The 23,483-nt window shown below is 39.5% G+C and overlaps 1 protein-coding gene across 1 annotated transcript in view; it reads right to left on the bottom strand.

Annotated features, from left to right (window-relative positions):
- Window positions 1-1,431: 1,431 nt before the first annotated feature.
- Window positions 1,432-23,483, bottom strand: part of grid2 (glutamate receptor, ionotropic, delta 2) — a 535,908-nt gene continuing 513,856 nt past the window's right edge. Inside the window, exons 15-16 of the mRNA XM_062417751.1 lie at window positions 13,079-13,319; window positions 1,432-1,890 (exon numbers count right to left, since the gene is read on the bottom strand). Coding sequence (XP_062273735.1) covers window positions 1,432-1,890; window positions 13,079-13,319 — 700 coding nt within the window. The remainder of the gene's footprint in view (window positions 1,891-13,078; window positions 13,320-23,483) is intronic.

Genomic DNA, 23,483 nt, shown 5'->3' with positions numbered 1-23,483 from the left:
CAGAGACTACAGCACTCATTTTAGCAGTTTTTCAAAGTTTGCTGAGAGAAAAAAAACAAGTAGACAGCTCAGAACAATGTTATTTTTTGTACTTCCTGACCAAAACACATTCCACGCAATAAAACTTTTTTTTTTCAGAAACAAAATTCAATAAAAGACATATAATAAGCTTTGAAGTCTTTCAGTTTGTCTTTTATATTTTTTTCTTTAGGTTGTTTTTTGTATCATCCCTTTTTAACTATCCCTCTGAGAGTCTGATAAGAGGATCTCACCTTGAACTGAAAAGCAGATAGCACAGTACAGGTGAGAAAAGAAATGTCAGATCTACATACAATCAGTTACAGGTCTGTGGGCACTGGTGCAGTGCAGTGGGATTGACAAAAAGTCTTTAGTGTGCATCAAAGAATGGTGAAAACTGATGCACCAAAATGGCAGAAGTAAGATTGACGCACCAGACGGTCGGTTCTACAGTGTCATATTGTTGCACTGTCATGGCATTTCAATAGTTTTCAGACCGATGCACCAGGAAGGTGTCAGCATTTGTTCAGCTGCAAAGTCTTAGGTCTAGTCAGGCCACAGTGTGGACACCATCTTGGAGATGACTACACATTTAGAACCCCAGGTATTGGTGAATCAACACCAGAGAAGAGAAAACTGAATATGGACTCCGGACATAGTGAAAAGGCAGAGTAAAACTGGTGAAGTAGAGGAATCTCCCTATAATCTCTGAGATGGTGCCTTTTCAAAACTACAAGGGGCTGCTGTATGTAGGGCTACAGAAAAAACGATATGTTTTTATATCCCTTCATAAAATAACTGCCCCATAATTGCTTATTAGTTTAAGCCCCTTGGAGTTGTTTCATGGCTAGAGCACCACTAATCGTCCACCAAAGGCAGCCCGGCAGCTCACGAGAAAATACAAGTGTTTCCTGTTGTCGGAGCACAGTAAAATAAACCCTCATAAGTGGGCTTTAGACAGTTACAGGAGTCAGGCCATCTCAGTACATCTCGATTACACGAGGCAGTCCTCACATCATAAAACAGAAACAATAAAAAAGATCCCATTTCACACATATCCCGAAAAATAATCCCCTAAACAATCACAAGAACAACAACAATAAAGCAAAGATTCAAGCCCCCCCCTCCCCCAAAACACAGCCCCCTTCCCTTTTTGCACCTCATCAGCATGGTTTGCAGGAGGATAAAGAATGCCCCAACAGACCTCCACCTCCTTCGTCTTCTCGACATACAAAATGGATACCTCTGGAAACACCCAAGCAGAAACTGAAAACGTAAAGATTCCTATGTACACAGATGTCTATCTTCTGACTTTTTAGATTAGACATAATGTATTTGTTTTACCACCCCACCCCACCCTCCTTTTCCTTCTCCTCCTCATCCTCCTAAACCAACCATATCCTTAGCAGCCCCTCATATGGAGGTGCCCCTGTCTGGGTCATTGCCATATCCAAAGTTGGGTCCAGGACCTGTGGGCTGGTAGGGGATAGAGGACATTGTTTTAATGGGGCTGCGGAAGAAGCCACCGTTGGGGGCCCTCTGCCTGAAAGGGCCCACCCCGCCAGTCCGGTGGTCCTGGAGGCCGCCCCCGCCACTGCTACCGAAACCAGCAGAAAATCCAGCAGCGGCTTTGGCAGAGAGGCTGCGGCTGAGGGTCTGGATCTGCTCGGGGATGAAGGTGGTGGTGGTAATGTGGGTGTTGCGGAAATCGCTGATCTGCTCGAGTGCCTGGCGTGCGGCAGGCAGCGCATCCATGTCAAGGGGTGTTAAATCGACGGAAGAGGTGGAGAACTGCTTGTGGGGGCTTTCATCCTCGGTGCACAAGCTGTTAACCCTGCGGTGTAGGTGCTCCAGGTCGATCTCCTTATCGTCCTGCAGGTGGGGAGGGGCAAGGAAGGAGGACGGAGAACAGGAAGTGGTGATGGTAAATGGCCGAAAGGAATAGAAATTAAGACAAGAAAAGAACAAAGAAGTTGGAAAGAAAGAAAGGATGGGATAAGAGAAAGATTCAGGGAGAATATTTAAGGATAGGAGAAGGTTTAGATGGAAATGAAGAAGGGAAAAGAAGGTCAAGATGTGAGGAATGAGAAAGTGGAAAGAGGGAGATGATGAAGAGGAAGAGGAAAGGGGTGAAACAAGGAAAGTTGGATGAGGGAAGAAAAGGAGAGAAAGGAGGTACAGGTAAAGGAAAAGGAGTGAGGGTAGTGCAAATAGAGGAGTATGGAAATGGAGAGAACAGTAAAGGAAACAGCAGAGTATGTGCAGAGAATATATATTTCGAAAAGGAGGACGTGGAAAAAGGAAGACAAAGATGGGGGTGTGTTTGTATTCAGCAACAGGGATGTCATCCATCCGACCAGAATATATGAATAGTGAGAACAATAGTGAGAGCAAAGAGCGTGTTAAACAATGCAGGTGAGAAAAGGACGAAGGCAATACAGCACACATGTGACCAAAGAAAAGTTTTGGCAAGTGAGATTCAAGATGAGGTAATTGCAATAGTTAAGCATAAGAATAAGAGTGAGTGTGACACAAAATAACAGTAATGGATATTTGGTGGCCACATGGGTGTGACAGGAAGGAGGACAGAGCAAAAAAGAGGAGGGGAGAAATGGAGGGAGGGATAGAGAAGTACACTCTGAGTTGTGGTCAGGATATTGAAAGAGAGGAACATACAAACACTTCTACACGGTCTCTATGGGAGTGCAAATAATTTGGAATACACACAGAAAACACACCGCCATCATGCTGTGTGCTTTGTGATTCCAGTGCTAGATCTATTTTCAAGCAAGTGTTACCATACATATATATATATATATATATATATATATATATATATATATATATATATATATATATATATATATCATATATATCATATATATATACATATATATATATATATATATATATATATATATATATATATATATATATATATCATATATATCATATATATATACATATATATATATATATATACATATATATATATATATATATATATATATATATATATATATATATATATATATATATATATATATATATATATATATATATATATATATATATATATATATATATATATATATATATATATATATATATATATATATATATATATATATATATATATATATATACATATATATATACATACATATATATATATATATCCATATACATATATACTGTATATTATTACACTAATACAATTTTTTTACAATTTTAAGAAAACTTAATCTGAGAACACTATCCTCTGTCTGGTCATGTGGCTATCATGCCAGAAATTCACATTGAGATTAACATCTCATTTTCAAGTGAATTTTTTCCAGGCCACAAACAAAACTATCATTATAGCTATTATGGTTTATTTATCATTTGCATCATATAATATATATATACCATAACTTCAATCAAGCATTGTTTATTACATTTATAACAATTCCACCTAAAGACAAAGCACACACATTAACTTAAGCTCTACCTTAACTTACAATATTAGTTAAATGAAACTTACAAAGCATACTTTATGTTTCTACATTCACATATAAATACTTTATCCACAAGTCTTAAAAATGGTAACACTGTGAGAGGTGTTACATGCTTTTACTGGATAGGGCAGGGTGAACAGTGGTGGAGGGTAGCTCAGTTTGCAATGAATGAGGTGAGGATATAGAGAGGAGAGGGCTCAGGTGAACACATGCTCGAAGGTTGCTGCAGAAAAATGTTTTCATTTGTGCAGTGTCCACACATACACACACATGTGTCAGTGTGCTTCTCTGCCTTTTTTTTTTTTAAGGTAAGTAAAGGTTTTCTGAAGTGTCTTGGAGGAACAGTAAGAGGTGGGTAAGTGTGGGGTGTCACATACTTTTAGGTGTCTCATTTTGGTATTCATGGAAATACTGTTTGGGTAAAGACGAAAGGGTTTTTGAGGAAGGGGTCACAATACTGGGGGTAAATACAGATTTACTGACCGTGTCCTTTGAGTCTGGGGTGTCTTGAGGGGGCTCTGGCCCTACCGTATGTAGCTTATGGAGAGGGGACCAACAGTGCTGCCCCCTGGTTGCCATCTAAGGAAGGGACAGCAGCAGGAGGGAGAGGACGGGACGGGGGGGAACTAAAGTTTGTTGTGACACTATCATACAGACACTAAATGTTTAAAGGAGGGGATACCGAAGGGGTGTACAGAGTTTGTATCAAACGAAATGAAAGGAAGTGAAAGACACAAATGGTCAGTCTGCTGTCTTTGAAAGGAGCGTCACGGGTAACAATAAGGGGTGAGGGAAAAAGACTGAGGCAAGGAAAAGTGGAAGGTTTTTGTGGAAAGAGTGAAATGACCTGACTGCATTTGATTTAATACTTCTGTCATCATTATGCCCACAGTAACATTACAGAAAATAATCTAGTAAATAGAAAATAGTCTAATAGTAACTCTAAACTTCAGCCTAATTTTTGGCTTTATTTGTAATCTAGAAATCTCTATGATACATTAACCTGCACGTATAACTCTATAGAGCATGTACCTTTGACAGTCTGGTCAAAGATGATGCTCCATTTGACTTTATATAGAGAGACAGCACCCTCTAATGGCAGGAAGGCATCAGTGCGTACACATATTCAACTGGCAACATGCCAGATATATCCTGTTAAAAACACCAAGGTTTGACCCACTCCTTGATATTCATCATCACTCTTGTTACATTATTGTTGATAAATCAATATATTTCAAATAGCATCTATCTTCAAGCATTAATAACCAATGATTTATTGATTTATCTTCTATTGTATGTATAACCTTGGGGTGGGAGGTGAGGTAGTGAAGGTGCTCATTCTCATTTTGGGGGTGAGCTCGGAGGGGTTGGTGGGTTCGTAGGAGTGCTGCACGATCAGGGCGCAGGGAATGTCGCAGCATGCTGGGGGCTGGTAATGGGTAGCTGTGGGGGCAGTGGTGTTGGCGGTGTTGGGGGTCTGGTTCTGGGTCTGACCACCCAGGGCAAGAGGATGTTCGTTGGGGCTGTGAGGGCACGGATCAGCAGCTTGCCTGGCAGATGGGCCATCTGCCTGCTTCTGGTGTGAGCGTGTGACATGCGTGTGGGTGTGTGTGTGAGCAAAAGAGACAGGAGGACAGCGACAGAGAAAGAGAAGGCGATGGACGAGAGTCGTGGAAGAAACAAAGGTTTCATATAAATGTGTTTGCGTGTTTGTATGCATGCATGTTGAGTGGGAAGATTCAAACAAGCCCCCAAAAAAGCCAAATAGACACATAAGCAGACAAACGGCAGACGGGCAAAAACAGAGAAAGGATGAGTGACAGACATGGTCAGGCAGATGGAAGGAACGTAGGGTGAAGGAGAGAGAGAAGTCATTTGGAGAGACAGGCGGGTGGGGGGTGAGCGAGAAGAAAGACACGGCAGTCAGTCAGCACACACAGTTAAGCAGGTCGTTCTGTGTTGTGTCCTCAGAGAGACATTCACACAGTCGTTATATACCTGGAAAGGGGAGATGTTTAAATGCCATTTTGTATTGCTCTCTCCCTCTCTCTCTCCCCCTCGCCCGCTACACCCCTCAACACAGAGTACTTATCTACAAAAACAAAACAAAAAGGCAATGTGAGAGCTTCGAGCCACAGTGACACAGAACATTCCCTAGAGTTAGGACGAGGAGATCGGCAGTTCCCATTCAAACCACAAACTTTAAAAATAAGAGGTTAAATATTTTAGGTGTACCAAAGAACCTGATACACAAGGAAGTGCCTGCTCTTCTCATGCTAAATCGACATGGATTATATGAATATATCAGACATGGTCAAAACCACAGATGTTATCACTATGGAAGAGTTCTGACAATGATTTATATTCACTTTTTATTTAGGCAGCCTTACAGTTTATCTCAGTTTTGAACTTTTAGAGATGAAATTGATTCCAGTGACAGAACTCTTTCATACAAACCTCTGGTCGAACATTTAAAGGCCAAAAAGATAAAGCAATATAGACGCCGAATGAAATGGGTCTCAGACACTCAGTTGGAAATAGTTTATCTGAGAATAAAGATGCCAAAATTTACACTAGCATCCAGACCATTTTAAGGGGGAAACTTGAAATATACAGAATTGTCATTACAAACATCCAGACATGACCCACCGAAGCACCAACCCATGAGTTCAAATACTTCATCACGTGTTACAAAATGAAAATATATTCAGGACATAACAACACACTGTAGTGTACTGTAGTCATAATTCATTTCATTGTGTTCAACAGTATCAAAGATCCCAAAATGGGAAGGAAGACTTGCAAGGAGATTGTTAATACAGAGTTACACAATCCCGCCTTGTTTTGTGTGCATTTCCTTGTTAAATGTGCTCAATCAAGATACATTTCTCATTATTGGTGACCCACATTAGTCAACTCTGGAAGCGTGTGCATTTGTATTTATGAGTGTATAAGCCCAAAATTGTTTACACCACGAAGCAGGCTCATATTGTAGATAACAATGTCAGCCATTCCACAACACAAAACACAGAACCATAGCACACAAACACTGACACATAGCCCACATTTAAAAGCAGTTAACACAGCATACAGTATGAATGTAAAGGCATATACAGACATGTACAATATGTGGTTATGCATGTTTTTTAGAATGTATAAGAATCACAGAGAGACAAACAGTTTAGTCGTAAGTTTGATAAGTAAATTTTGGGTTTCATGTTTGCAGGAAGCAAGTGTGTGGCAAGTCGGGGTGATGTTGGCCATACACTTAGATGGCTGAACATAGTCATGATTGATGCCAGTATTTAAGGATTTTATGTGATTCATATTCATATTAAGTTGTGTATGTGCCATTGAGAATAAGATAACCTGATTCTTGGTAGTTGCTGGTGAGAGAGGGAACAAGCGCAAACTGAAAACCACGGGGGCTTATGAAGCATGTTTAAAACAAACTGAACACATGTACATCTTGCATTAATGGGTTTCATGATATGACGTATCTGACACAAAGTGTGAGCATTCATTTTACTAAGACATCTGACATTATGCGGGGTTAAATGTGAGGCAGTGATAGTGTGTGTGTATGCATGCATGTGTGTGGGTGCAAGTGGTGTTGTGTGTGCTACTGTGTGAGCAGCCATTTCGAGGTAGCTGTTTGACATCTTCAAGGAGGGATCTTTTGACTTTCTGATTAGAAATGATGAGCACTGTCAATTTAGTTTTGAATACATAGTGTTTAACAATCAGGTTATATGTTTATATATTTAGTAGACTCAAAATTAAAGCAAGACATTTAAAAACACGTTTTTTGTGATATCTACAAGCACTATGATATTTCATATAGAATAATCAGTAATGGTGGTGAAAACCATTTAAGTCATTATGACACTGATATAAGCTGTAATCCAATATATAAATCAGTCTATATATGTTTTAGTGGGTACAGTAACTCACTCTGTTGGAGGAAGCAGAATCCTCATGCCAAGTCTGCACTCCCAGTTTGTACTCTTGATCCCAGTGTATCTCACTAAGCCAAGTTTTTAAACCTACGCATAAAGGCTAATTCACCAGGCTTTCCAATTTAATGTGAAGCTTGCAAAAATGCATAGGAAACCAGATGCTCTTGGCCCAGCGCGATGGTCTCAAGTGGTGCTAACATTCACTCTGATGGCAAGACAGAGGCCAATGAGTTCCTCATTTAAACTGACAGAGAGCAAGGCGTCTAGTGTAGTTAATTACAAGCTTTATGGTTTGCTTCACTTTATTAATTTAACTTTAGGAAGTTGGATGACATTAAACACACTAGACTTACTCCACTGGCCATGACTAAGGCCAAATTGCATGCAGAGTTTTCCCAAGTCGAGAAAATGCAACATATGCAATTTATCTAATTAGTCGCTTTGAAGTTGATTTAAATTTGTCTTCTTTCCTCCACTGCGTCAAGACATGCTGCAGTGGTCCCAGCGTGACTCTCTCCTGTTCTGTTCTCACCAACCATCTTTGTAGCTGGTTGTCTGTTTGAAAACATCCTGCACAAATGATGATTTCCGAGTATGATTATTTATTAGGGGGAAATAGGAAATAATACCTCAGTCAACTACAAATGCCTGATTTAAGTACTAAATCTCATTGTTTAGTTGACAGTGGGCACGACAGGCAAGTGGTCATGCTAAGGATCAGTATTTACTTGGAAAAAAAACCTTGAGCTAATTAAATGGCAATCAATAGGTCAATGTTCCAGGAGGGTGAAGGCTAAATGTCAAGGGTCAACTATCAAAAACAATCATGGCTGACTGGGCCAACATCATCTTCACCATGGCAGCACTAAAGGGGCCATTCTCACAATTCACTTCAATGTTAGTTTGTTCTTACATTGCACATCCCATGAAAAAGCTTTGTTTTGATTATTACATCTTAAATTTATAGTATTCAAATAGAATCTTAACCACTCATCTTAGTGTAAAAACAAAATTTAAAAAAATCCTCATACCTTTATCATCTTTTTTTGTAAGCAAAACATTAAAGATGGAGTCAAGGACTTTTACATGTAAATGAACATCCGCTACATTCAAGCCCTTGCCAAACAGAGTTATTAAATCTGGTGTCTGGTATGACATTCCTGCACTGCTGCACCAGTAGTGATGCATTTTACATCAACCAGCAATGACTGGTTTACATTAAGAACTACTGGAGAAATTACATCATGTTTAGCATCCTGACTCATCCTGATGGGTGCTCGGCCCTCAGGTAATCGTTGGACTGCAAGGCACTGTAGGACTATGAATATGTCACTGCTTGAAGTTATAATAATTTTTCAGGTAATTTTTTAGGTGGGACCAACTGGACGACATACACCATAACAGCGTGTTGAAAGTGTTTTTATAATTACTCTCACTGCCCGAAGGGGGAGACAAAAGTTCAACACTGCAGGTTTAAACTTGCATTTCTATACATCACTACTTGAAGTATACAGTGCACACTATCATCCACATCTGACCTCTAAATCAATAATAGTCATTTTCCTATGTAAGTGAATGCCTTGATATGCAAAACCTTGAATAAGATCCACAAGGAGAATCAAAGACTATCACCGTTTAATTTCCTGCTGTCCCTCCTGTTCACTGTTGCAACTCCACTACTGCGCTCAGTCGGGGGCTGATTCCACCGGCTGCTCTTAGGGGCTAATGAAGCCAGCGGGGGTGTGTGTGTGGGTGTGTTTGTATGTGTTGCAGCTGAACCACACTGTGCTTAACATGAGTTTGTGTTCAACTAAAGATTTGGTCTCTTTGTGGCTGCTCAGTGGTGGACACGACTACTGGTCTGAATGACAGATTAAAGCTGGTAACTGAGCAGGGGGCTGAAGGTAGGGAGGGTAAATGGTATGTGTCGGTGTGTGTTGTCAAGAAAAAAAATACTGTTGTCTGATCAAAAATAAGACAACATTCATAGTCAGTAGGGTGTGCCAATGTTGCATTTGTTGAAACATAATATACATTATAACTAGGACCCCATATTACTGAAATTATTGCAAAAAATAAATAAATTAAAAAAATAAATGATCATTGTCCAAAATGTTTCACAAAGCTACGTCTGGTAGTGGTGGGAGCAGCAATGTGATTTCTTACATCACATGGTTTTCTTTTGAAGCAAAATGATTAAGCATTGAATCAACTGGAAGAGATCTGATCTCTGTTTCTGTCACGTATGATCTCTATGTGATGGGCAGGAGCGTGCAAGGTGAATATTTGATTTATTTAACTTGATTTACCAAAGCAATAAGATGATGGTGAACAAAATGATGGCAACACTATAGAGGCCAGTGAACAAGATGCTCTATTCTCACTGAAGCTTGTAGTCAATTTAGCAGGACTTCATGCCATATGGCATAACATGGACTGAGATTGGGAGGATTCTGCATGGGTCTTCATAGCTCCTACTTGTGTATTCACAGAGGTGCATAGATTGTTGCATAACGTTAGAATGTCTCATCTTAAAATGATTGATTTTCTAAATAGGACAGAGGAATCTACATGGTGTGCAAGTAAAACTGAACAATCAATGAACAGCCCAAAGGACGTGATAATTACAACTAATCATTTGACACTGGTGATCTGTTGCAAGCAGTTGCAGGTGATGTATTGGACTGAAAACTTGAAGTAGTTTGTCAAACAAGCCTGTGCATACTGCAGTGATTACAGCTGATGAGGGACATCATTCAACCCACAAACCACTGATTTGTAATTTGCAATAAAACACCAATTACAATTTTTTTGGTAGTATATATTTGTCTTTTTATATCAAATCACATCACCACTTAGATCACATCATTACTATCAGTGAAAACGATGATGACTACTTATGAGAGTATATAAGCAACCTTCTCCAAAAGCTAGACATTGTAAAAATATAGTAATCAAGTAATTTGTGATCGACTAGGAACTGCTACCTTGATTAGAGTTTTTTTGACATTAACTTACCTCTAAATTGGTTTCTAGATGATTGGTGTTATTGGCCTTTATTCATGAAAAGTAACCTGATCTGACACTAAATCATCCTGGGTATAGTCACAATTTCCATACCCATATTTTTGTCATTTTTTTCTAATTTATTCTCAGTGGAACTTTAAATTAGCATGGCACAAGGATTAAGTAGACAAACAGGCTGCTCTTACTTGTTTCTGGTAGCAGGAGTCATGCAAAGAAGTTCTTAGGCAGTCCTAATTAGTGCTATGGTCATTTTCCCCCGTTAAAGCTCATTTTGGTAACCCTGCTTCAATATGTGTGATATTACAGCAGGCCATTATTAACACTTCTTTTCTGATTGACGTTGAGATTGGTCCATATTTCTAAGGTCTGCAAGGTGAATCATAGGTTAGGATACATTTTTACATGAATGCTCTAAAGCCATTATCCACAAGTTAACCTTAACCTGTCGTTATCAAACTGCTTTCTCACAGGGGGAAAAGCAATTGTTTGAAGCTGAAGTAATTTACCTGATGGCAAAACATTTTCTGCTACAATTAATCTGTGCTGCTTCATGCCTCAGTCTAATTTATTACCAACACATAAATAATTAACTCTAAACCAAAAGTGAAAATATTATTTCACACATAATTACATTTCTTTCAGGTCATCAGTGGCATGTTTTGCATACCACATTTGTTATACTTTGCTGCAATTTCACAGTTTTGTTTCAAGTTATTTACTTTAACACTTCCTCCCTCTGTGTTTTGGCAAATTTAACATGGGAGGTGATGTGGTTAGTTGTGTATGTAGGTTGAATTTGGAGCTGGCTCAAATCTTTGCCAAATCCCATCTAATGGGATATGTGGCATGCAACAATGGCTAGCGATTATATTCTGGTTAAAAAAAGGGCCTGAGCTTGTGTAATTATAATTAATTATTGGAAAACCAACTAAACATGCTCTCATATGGGCTTTTCTTTGAGGATGTTACCTTTCCTGACCATGATGAAGTGGACAAAGCGACCACATCATGACAGACTGCAGGATTTCTATCCATGGGAAGATGTTGCCAGAGTCACTTTGATTGCCTCGAATGATATGCCTCCTGAGCCTACTGCACATAGGCTAATTGCATATTTCATAGGGTGCTGCTGCTAATTTACAAGGTGTAGTATTTCTACTGTTCTGGGGAGAATGCTGGTATAAATATCCATGTTTGATATTGTGAGTCAGTGTTTTTGACTCGGCTCTGGTCAAGGCATACTACAGCATTACAACAGGCCCTCAGGCTGTTTTTGTATTTCTGTTTTTAACATTGCCAGGGTCTTCTTTTCTCCAAAACATTAACATTTCAGCAAAATAAGTGGTTGATTACCCTGCTGACACTTTTGCATTTGCCTAGTTTTAAATTAGTCAACATTATCAAAATAGTATTAATATCACATTAAAAAAATTAGTTGAGATCAAGTAGGACACCAGCACTAGCAGAATATTGAATAGACTGCCAGGCAGGTAAATCATTAATTGATTTTAAACAGTTGTATTGAACTATGTGTATTGAGGATCATTAATGTAGTTGTGCCTCGTCAGAGTATAAAGACATAAAGGGAATTTGCGCATACCATGTAAATATGGTCTTAGGGGACTGAATATATTACACTGAAGATATCAACTCTTCATACTATGTAAACTCTCCTTGCGTGTGTACAATGTGAGGAGTATGTGTACCCTGAATATATCACCCTGTCCATCTAATATTATATCATATTTAATGTTATATGTTGTATCTGGCATCAGTATGAATTGGCAGTACGTTAGATCAAGTAATGAAGGCAGTGAAGGAATAATACCCTCTTCAATTAAGTTAAGTTAAATTTGCTGCTTAATTCAGTTAACACTCAGACTCAATTTGCTTTTGGCATAGAATATTTCTTTGGTTAATCATTTTGATAATTTGATGGTAACCTTAATTATGAAAACTATTAGAATTAATAATATGAGAGCATGCTTTATAACAGTCCTATTTAAATCATCTGTGGGTGAGAAGAGAAAATATGTACAATGTTCTTGGGGATTCTGAACACATTCAAGTCCTGTTTGACCTTTCTTTTCCTTCCTGCATACCCAGTTTTATGTACACTTACATCACTGGAAATCTAATATAGCACTTCCATGTTTCTTTTTGACAGAAAATACTAGTAACAAATACAGTTCCAGGGTAGTACTGCTGATGTAGCCTGTGTGCAAATCTAGTTCATAAGAAGTGACATTGTGAGCATGGGAAGTTTTCAAAAGTTCCAGATGCTGTCAGTGTCACAACTACTCTCTTGCACGTTAACTTTGAGGATTATTTTTCAACTTAGTGTCTCCAGCCACAAAGCCAAAACTTTGTAGTAAGTAACTCTACATTCTTATCACCTTAGCTCTTACATGATTCATCCCATCATTAGCTGTCCATTACTCTCACTTCTCACTATTTTTCTTATTTTGATCCCTCCCTTCCTTTTTTCTCTACTCATTCTTAAACTGCTCTAATCTAGGCCCTATATCTCTCTCTGTATCATCTCTACTCCTTTAGGCCACCCATCCATCCCCGTACCTCCTTGGAAGGGACTCTGGATCCCTTTCTCCGTGACCACCAGCTTTCCACCATGGCAATGAGACAGGAGAGCACCACGCCGGCTGCCAGGACACAGAAAACGCCAGCAAAGCTGTGGATATCCAGGGCGTTGCCACGCTGTCGTGACTGGACTGAGCCAAAAAGGTCACATGGGCTGTCCTTTGGCCACCACTTGAGTTTTAGTATATCCATGTCACCATTCTGCTGAAGCTCCAAGATTCTATGATGTAAACAGACAAAATGAAGAAGTATGTAAGCAAATAGTCATGTATGTTCAATACAATTTACACACAAACAAGAATTCAACAAGGATTCTGGCAGAAGGAAGTGGATATATCAACATATGTTATAATGAGAATAAGTACTGTGAATTTATATGTAGATACATGAATGAACAATAAGCTAAAAGCAACCATCAGGAGGGTAAGATACCACTGTATAGTACAGGCACTGTCAGCTTTAAATATTATTATTAAATATTAAATACAACTTTTAGGAATGATAATTGATTTTGTCTGAGGGGCCATTTTAATTATTAGGAAGTCAAAGCCATTCATACAAAACAATCACGAGTAATGAAAAATATTCATACAACACTGCAGCTTTTCCTGCAGTTGCCATAGTGCTTCTCTTCCATTGAGGGGCAGTGTTGGCCAGTTAAATCCCTCCCTGATCCCTGACAAGCATATTGGGCTGTCAACTCATTATGGCTAACATTAATATGTTTTGCAGCACAGCGCGAGTACACTGCCACAAATGTTCATTATGCAGCCTAGCTTTAGTCCCACGATTGATGGCTTCAGAGAGGATACAGCTCAGAGGTTGATAGGGTCCCTCTGTTAGCCTTCAGCTTATTATTTAACTAGGTCGTTCGTTTTTTGTTTGGAGGAGAGCTGCAGACACACACAGACATGCATTCAGAGGTTCTGTTAGCGTTTGGCTGGATATTTAACAGAGGCGATCTGGCATGGAGGCGAGAGGAGCACAGGGAGAAGGAAAGACAAAAAGTAAAAAGGCAAACCAGCAGTGTGTGTGTGCTTATGCATATAGCTCCTTCACAGAAATACAGATACAAATACGGAAAACACATAGATGGAAATAATCCCACATACATACTCACACAGTCACAAAATGCCTGCATGTCCAAGCAAACTTAAGAGGATTCATAGATACATGTGTACATAGAGACAGATGTTTGCAATTATCTGCAGAACTTCCTGGGGGCAAATGCCTCCTCCAATTTTCAATGACAGCATGCTGACATCAATGACAGTGCCCATCTCTCATCTTCATTTTTCCTCATACGGAATACACAAAACAGACTGAAATCAATCAAGAAATGCAAATGAGCCCTGCAGACAGTTTACATAATTAATTTCATCCACAATAGCCAGAAAACATGGCTCATTTCAATGTAAATCAGCTAAACAGGCTCACTATGTTGCTTTATAGCCACGTCACTGTCATTTAGGACATTCTCTTATCACTTCCTGGGTTCTACTGAGCTAGTGGGACTGAGAAACAGGGGGACTAGAATGTTAAAATGCAAGTTGTGGTTGTAATTGATCAGGATAGAATGAGAAGAGAAGAGAGAAAGAGAAGAGAAGAGAAGAGAAGAGAAGAGAAGAGAAGAGAAGAGAAGAGAAGAGAAGAGAGAGAAGAGAAGAGAAGAGAAGAGAAGAGAAGAGAAGAGAAGAGGAGAGGAGAGGAGAGGAGAGGAGAGGAGAGGAGAGGAGAGGAGAGGAGAGGAGACGAGACGAGACGAGACGAGAGGAGATGAGAGGAGAGGAGAGGAGGGAAGAGAAGAGAAGAGAAGAGAAGAGAAGAGAAAGAGAAGAGAAGAGAAGAGAAGAGAAGAGAAGAAGGAGAGGAGAGGAGAGGAGAGGAGAGGGAGAGGAGAGGAGAGGAGAGGAGACGAGACGAGACGAGACGAGAGGAGATGAGAGAGAGAGGAGGAAGAGAAGAGAAGAGAAGAGAAGAGAAGAGAAGAGAAGAGAAGAGAAGAGAAGAGAAGAGAAGAGAAGAGAAGAGAAGAGAAGAGAAGAGAAGAGAAGAGAAGAGAAGAGAAGAGAAGAGAAGAGAAGAGAATTGCCTAGATAGACAGTAAGAGAAATAAAAAAGCTCATTAGAAGAGCAAATCCACCAACAGTCATTCTAATAACAGATCATGTGCACCAACTGCTGACTTCAGTGTGGAATTGTCTGGCTGAGATCAGCGCAGATTAGTGGCAAGATTAGATACGATTTTGTGTAGATGATATTGACTGAAAACAAATTAAATCAAACTGATCTGCACTGATTATCAAAGGATTAATATATAGCTTGTGCTTTCAGCAGTAGTTTTACAGTATAACGGCAGCACTCGCCTTGTTATATACCCTGGTTATAACTCTACTGGCATGAACAAGAGGTGGTCAGTGTAGAAATCCCCATATTAATCCTGCATGTGTTTGTTTTTAGTAGTGCAGTGGACCTTGCTGCTTTTTCTTTCAAACATGTTATTACGTTACTTTTGGACTGTGATATTTAATAACAAAGGACTTGTGTTTCTGACATTGCACTCCTTGCACCTTCCGAGTCCTTGTTTGCTGACTACTGGAGGAGCAATATCGTAACAATACTTCACTTTTGCATGCAGGGCACACTGTTGATATATATAAATTGACATGGCTAAGATTAGATTTTCATTTTGAACTTCAACTGTATTTGATCAAAATTTTAAACAAGCATCCTTACTAGTTTGTGAGAAGCTGCTGACAGTATCACAGAAAAATCACTGTTTATGACAGTTAAAACAAGCTTTCTCTCCTTAGATAAGTGTTGTGCCTTTCATACAGTACTGACCTTTTTAATCTGTCACATTGACCACAGATGCCTGTCACACACACACACACACACACACACACACACACACACACACACACACACACACACACACACACCACACGCACACACACACACACACACACACACACACACACACACACACACACACACACACACACACACACACACACACACACACAGGCTTACATCCTGACAGACAGCTTCGGAGAAAGACGGATTACACACAGGCTAATGAGATGGAATAAGAGCGATTCCACCTATCAAAAAAGCCAGGCGATGTTTTGTCAAAATATTTCATCATTTCTCGCTTGGAAATCAGCCAACTTCTAAAGATTTCTTGTCTGAGTTGATGTCTTTTCATGTCTGTCAAAAAGAGGGGCGTGCTTTATGTTTGGCATTTCTGTCTGTTGTCTTTGCTCATGAGTTGACTGTTCTATGTGTCACAAGTGTCATGTCACACATGTTTTTGTGTGGCACTTGAGGAGCGGCCAATAAGGAACAGCTGTTTCTTGTTTCATCTCTGTTAACATCTGTGAACGGAATTACTATAGACAGATGTAAATGCCTATTTTACAAAATGTTACAGAAGTGTTGACCTTTGAGGAAAAACAAATACACAGAGGAAAAGATAATTAACATTTCTCTCCTTGCCATGGAATATGAGTGGATTGTATATGTAATTGTCAAATATTTTATAGAAACCCTGCATCATTTTACATATAATTTTGCTTTGTTGGTTGCTGGCTGCATCTGTAAGGTAAAGATTAATGTTCAATTTGATTTTCAAGATTAATGCAAATATCCAGAAAATGCCAACCTATTTTTATTCTAGATAATCACACAGATGCCAAACAAAACAACAAGAATAAGAAAAAGGCTCCCTCCTGAACTTGATCAAACATCCAGCAGATCAAAACAACAACAGCAACAACAGCATATCAAAGAGAGACTTTCATCAGAGGAAATATTAGGATGTGACTAAATTGTATGTAACTTTGAGGGAGGACAGAGCAGAACAGACTTGAGATTCAGGACGGAGTACTTTTCCCTCTCCCCATTATGACCCTGTCTGCCCATAGAGCTCATCATCTATCATTTTGCACTAATTGGCCTATCAGAGTTATGCAAAGACTGCTTCTGCGATAGGTCCTTGAATCCTATTACACTTACATGCACACACACACACACACACACACACACACACACACACACACACACACACACACACACACACACACACACACACACACACACACACACACACACACACACACACACACACACACACACACACACATACACACACATATAATGGCTACATTTATATACATAAAGTAATGTGGCTTTTGGTCATGCTCTGGTATTGAAGTTAAAATGCCTTTACCCTGCCCATAGACTCAGATAAAGAAGGAAGGAAATTTGGAAATTCTGAAAGTAATCTGAATTTGGATTTGGTTTTGGAATTCTAATTCTAATGTTGTGTTATGTAACTATAGATATCTTTGTTAAGTTATGTCAGTTATAGGTAAGGGATACTTAAGTTTTGAAAGAAAAAAGAACATGGCTCAATTTTAAACACACAAAAGCGGCTACCACTGTTCTTCATTTATCTCTATCTCCTGGTTGACAGGCAGGATGAAAGGCCACCGTGAGCTGCCTGACAAAAACAAGGGTTGAGTCAAAGGTTTCCTGCAGTACACCATCTGTCTAGATTTCTAATTTGGCTGTTGCTCTCTCACCACAAGAAGTACATCTTCCCTTGAAAAACACACAGGCACACACATTGGCATGTGCACAAATGTGCAAACACACATCAGTACAGTTAGAAATGTGAAAATTCATGCGTACACAATAAACATCTATAGAAACACACACAGCAATATTGGTGTGCACAATTTGTTCAGAAATAATGGAAAACTGACATGAAGAGAGCTGGGAGTAGCTAATGAAAGTGCGTGTGTGCATGTATCTATATGTGTGCATTGAGGCCCTTCGTGTCCTCATGAAAGATCCACTACATTATGCTGAGTTTGATGGAGTTCATGATAAAGCGCAGGAGAAGAAATCTGACAACTAATTAATTTTCCCCACAGCAGTCTGCTTGTATCCCTGCACAGATATCCAACACACTTTTTGTTTTTCCAGTCATAATATTGACCTGAAGGAGTGTACAGTTAGATATGTTTCTTTGCTTCTTTTCCTTCCTTCAGGGGCTGTTAGTATTTTTTGCTCAAGGCATCATCAGTCAGCGCACTACTGCCTGAGGTATTGGGAAATAGATCATTTAAGCACTAAGAATAGCTACTACTATACATCATTGCAGTCTGAGGACATACAGTACGGGTATTAGTGCCATGTCCTGATTTATATTAATGTCAAATGCATGCTAACATCTTATTAAAAGAATCATTGTCGATTACAGTTTAATGTATATGTTAGCTTTCAATGTCAATGTCAGCGGCATGCATGAGGGGAGTAAAGGGTGTGTGATGGGTGAAATGTAATTACAGAACAAGTGTAATTTGTGTTTCTATATGGCTTCTATGGCCTTTTGTGTGTGAAACAGCTGGCCTGTGTTTTCACGTACAGTATGACTATATGCATAGTTCTCCTTGTAATGTAATGGTGTGTTACTAAGTATACAGTATGTGTGTGTGGGTATGGTGCGTGCATGGTTCTCCTTGTGTTTGTGAGTGTGTGTATGAAACAGCTGGTGTGCTGTGTGACGCATTAACGCTGTGTGTGTGTAATGAGTTATCACCTAGCTTTAAGATCTTTGACTTTGACTAGGGAGATCTATAATGACTTTAACACTCCCACTGGCTGTTAAAGCAAATGAGTAAGGGTTGCCCGTTTGGTGGGGGGCAACTTTTGAATGCCTATGTGTGTGTGTGTGTATGGGTGTGTGTGTTTCTGCCTCCCCATTCTCTCTGCAGTGGCTGTTACTGCGTGGACTAGATGTTGCCATGGCAACTCTATGGCAGCAGCCTTGATGGCAGGATGATCACACATTATTAGCTGACTCAAGTTGAAAAAAAAAAGAACACACAGTGATATGGATAAAGGAGAAAGGGACAGAAGACTTGAGGAAAGGAAGATAGGGTGGAAAGGACAATGTAAAAGATGAGAGAAAGCTGCAGAGCCTGTCAGGTGACAAAAGAGAGAGAGAGAGAGAGAGAGAGAGAGAGAGCAGAAGAGAGAGAGAGAGAGAGAGAGAGAGAGAGAGAGAGAGAGAGAGAGAGAGAGAGAGAGAGAGAGAGAGAGAGAGAGAGAGAGAGAGAGAGAGAGAGACTCTGATTGTTACAGGCAACAGCACCTATTTAAGCAAGACATGCCTGTCCACATCATGGGAAGCCAGGAAGAAAGGAAGGACACAAGCATGAATAAGCAGTTCTCTTTCTTTTAACTTTCGCTTTCTTTCGGAGAGACAAATGTGCTCTTGTACACCAAATCTTTGTGAAGACCAATTTGAGATTTAGACTTGAGAGTGAAGATAATCGTGGGTCTGTTTTAGGGTTACGGTTGTTTTTAGACTGAAGAATATAATCAAGTTTATGTTAGGGTTCAGGATAATGGTTGGGGTTCAGCACAGTCAGACACACATTCAGACAGTAGATTGCTGAAATCAAAGTTAAAAGAGGATAATGTTAAAAACCAGATGCATTCTACTATGGTAATAAAAAGTTTTTTTTTTGTTAAATCAAAGTTCCATTTGGTTTTTACATCTAGTCATCTAACTAAAAGGTTTAATGTTTAAATATCGGAGCATATGTTCCCTCTTTAACCTAAACTGTCAACTATATTTCCCAGAAATGTGTATTTGTAACTATTTTAATGAGCAGCCCCCGATGCTATAAATGATATCCCTATTGGAGTGAAATGGACTGTTAAGAGATTTCACAGAGTGTTGCTGTACTGCTGCGGGGGTATGGGGAGTGTCTTTCTATTCAAATGGATGGTGGGGCTGTCCCAAACAGAGAGACTGCAGGCTACAAAGTGAGCTTTTAAAAAGCCTGTTATCTCAGCACCTGGCAAACTGATCGTTGAGTCATTGGTATTGATCAACTTGGCTATCAACCCCCCTCTAGATATATTATGGCCAATTTCTGCTATGGGACAATACAAGTCTCACTTATTGTCCCTTTAAATGGACTGTAACTTCATATATTGTGTTGATTCTGCAGTCTTTCCAAAGCCCATTCATAAGACCCCAATAAACACAGGTTATGTCCCATGCTGCTTTTTTCCAAGTACCAGATTTTACTGCAGCTGTAGCCCGTTAAAATGCAGAGTGGTAGATGATCAAGCATTATGGGACACAGTTCAATGATTTTCAGAACCGGCTAGATAGACCTTTTAACTGTTTCTGTGAGGGGTGTCGTAGTGTGTCATTGTAAAGCCTACTACTGTCTGAGAACAGTGCGATATGTCTGCAGCAACTACAACAGCCTTACTCTTTTATACAAATTTTCTTATCCTGTCACCTCTGTAGCAAATACAATTTTAAGTCGGAGACAGCGAAAAGTGGAAGTTGCTGTGAGGTAAGAGGTGGAGAGAGAACATGAAGGCAGAGGGAAGGGAGATGTGAGTGAGTCAGAGAATAAGGTAGGATGGAGAACTGAGTGAGACAATGAGAGGGGAGCAAAAAAATAAAAAATCTGGCAGTGTGTTCAGTCTGGATGGATGGCTGACAAAAAATCATACAATGAATGGAAGGAGTGTGCAGGTGACAAAGTAGGGAAACGGGGTAGGAGAAGAGAGCTGAAAAGGAGTAAAGAGAGGAGAAAAGACAATGGATTAGATGAGTGAACAGAAGAAGAATGTAAAATGAAATGAGTGCAGAGGTGGTAGCGGGAGTGGGTAGGGGATGGGAGACAGAGGTGTTATGCTAAAATGAGTTTGCTGCTCTGAGACGACCGTTGGCTGTCAGCTCCTTAAATGAGAACAACACTGGGTTGACAGCTCAGTTACCAGCTTAACACAAAGCTGGCAAAAATCAGCAGACTCTGGCTGCCTCAATGGTGTTAGACTCACTGGAAAACATGATGGAGAATAATGTATAATGAAGTCAAAAGTATCTAAAAGTAGTTTCAACAGTTCTGATGACTGCAGAATAGATTTTGCTTTCTCAGTACAACCTGTCGTAGAAAAAAATATGAGATTTGTTCATGAAAATATCTGGAAAGTGCACTAAAACAAGTTGAGTTAGACAGTCATACAGCAGGTCTCTCAAGGTTATGTGGCTGCCGGTATTTCAATTACTCTGGGTAGGTGTGAGTGACACAGTGATTAGGGAAGCCAGCCTTCAACTAGAGAACTGAGCTCAAGCACCCATGTCAGCAAACAGCCCCCTGAAGTAACCTTAAATGCTGAATCACCACAAGGTCCAGGTTCACTGAACCTGATTTTGACCTGCCTGTGGAGATATTCCTAAATAAAACATCAAATTATTATCATATAATGTTGAGTTTTGCTTCAATGAACAAGACCGACTAGTCAAAAATATAACACAAAGAAGCACAAGAACTGTTCTGGCCTGTGCTAAAGTCACTTTGTGTATTCGTCTGAATCAGTTCACTACTTTTGCTAGCAGGGTATTGATCACGAGCAGAGGGACTCGACAGCATCGACCGAGTTAGCGAAGTGCACCTACACCTGACTATTCTCCCCCTGTGTTTTAGTAAAAAAAGAAGAGAGGAGAGAGAAGCTGAGACTGAAGCACACTGACCCACACATCAATACCCCGACGTCTGGAAAGACTGTTTATTCAACGACAGACTGCTGGAGTCTTCTCAGACAAAAAATATTATTCCATATTATATTTTATCCAAGCTCTGGTGGTGCATATTTGAATTTGGTTTGCTTTTGACCAGGGTTTATTTTGTTTGGCAGATGTGAAAAGAATGAATCAAAAAAGTCTCTCCGCTGACCTTCCTAGTTGTAGACCGAGCATTTTCATGCTGGCCTCTATTTCAGTTACACTGTGTTCGACCTGCTCAGATGTCGATGACATATATCAGACTTCCTGATAATCAAACATGTTGATTTTCTCAGCACAAGCTCTGCAATACTCTTGTAGCATAAGTATAACTGAAGGTAAATGCAAAAATATCAATGGGTGAAAGCTTAAATAGTACTGAGAGGTATGGTCTATTTCCACAGATCCACATATGTCTAAAGTGACATGTTGAAGAAACATCTCAACAGATGACCACATCTTCTGATGATGAGAGCATAGCATTGACCACATATTCCACCTTGTCACTTTTCTCATGTGTGAATACATGAATAAAACATGCACAACTTTAATTGCCATCTTGTTTAATAGCCACCTCATTTGTACAACTGTAGCCCTCATTGTCTACACACTCCATACATTTGTCTTAACTGGTTGATTTAGGTCAATTCCTTATACAAAATGATGATGTATTTAATTATCTTAAGACCTGTGTTCATGAGGCTGGTGTGGACATGAGGGGAAAATAAGTGCATGAAGTCTGTTATCTGCCCTGCAGAAGCACCAGATACAGCCTTTGAAGCTGCACACACCCGCTGCTGCTGAGACAGATGAGCCACTTTCAGCTGATCCTGCTGACTGGCCTTTACATGGGATAGACATGCAGACATGCGACAAATAAAAGGACACAAAAACACATGTAGATGCTTTCATATAGAATAATTTGTATGTGTATGTGAATCATGAGTCACATCTCAATACGACTGAACAGCCACTGGATATTTTAACAGTGTGTTAGATAACACTTTCTACCACCATCATCAAAACAACCAACATAAGGGTATATCTTTTGGAAGAATAGTGTTCAACCCTCCAGTAACGTTCAGAGATTGGAGAATATGATAGGAAGAATTTAAGCTGTTCTTGCTTCTCGTGGTGGAAAAACACTTTACTGTACTAACACATTGGGTCTTTCCTTTCATTTGTCACTCAACTGTATATGTTATCATATATAATAATTGTAATTAGATTTAAATGAATAAATATTACAATAAACAAAAAAACTTTGCTGCACATCAGGAACAGGAACTCCACAGAAAAAAAAGCAGGCCCAGGGTTCAAACACACTGTCCTACAGTGAAGCATCAGTGGTAATCACAGAGCCACCATGTCACACTTCAATTAACAGTGTGCCACTATTTGAAGTCCAAGGAATGGGGTAAGAGGGGTTATTTACCCCAGAGTCTTTGGTTCCTCAAGTTAACTTTGCTAAGCTTAATTATTCCAATTAGCGTTCTAAGGGTTCAATGTCATACACTTTGTCAACAAAGTTTTCCATTAAGCATCATTAAGCCACACTGTGTGTGTGAACTGGAACAGATTATCAAGCTGAACTAGGATAAACAACACAGAGAAGGCAAACGGTCATTAACCATCATTAACACATCACGAGAGTGAGAGAGAGACAGAGAATGACAGAGAGAGTCACATCCCCATCATTAATTGTGATTAATAAAGATTTAATGAATGTACTAAATGTGTGGGCTGAGTTTGACTGTGATAGATTGGTAGACGAGTGGC

Source organism: Scomber scombrus, chromosome 4 (assembly GCF_963691925.1).
Source record: "Scomber scombrus chromosome 4, fScoSco1.1, whole genome shotgun sequence".
In the NCBI taxonomy this organism is placed as follows: domain Eukaryota; kingdom Metazoa; phylum Chordata; class Actinopteri; order Scombriformes; family Scombridae; genus Scomber; species Scomber scombrus.
This window is presented reverse-complemented; position numbering and strand designations above follow the sequence as displayed.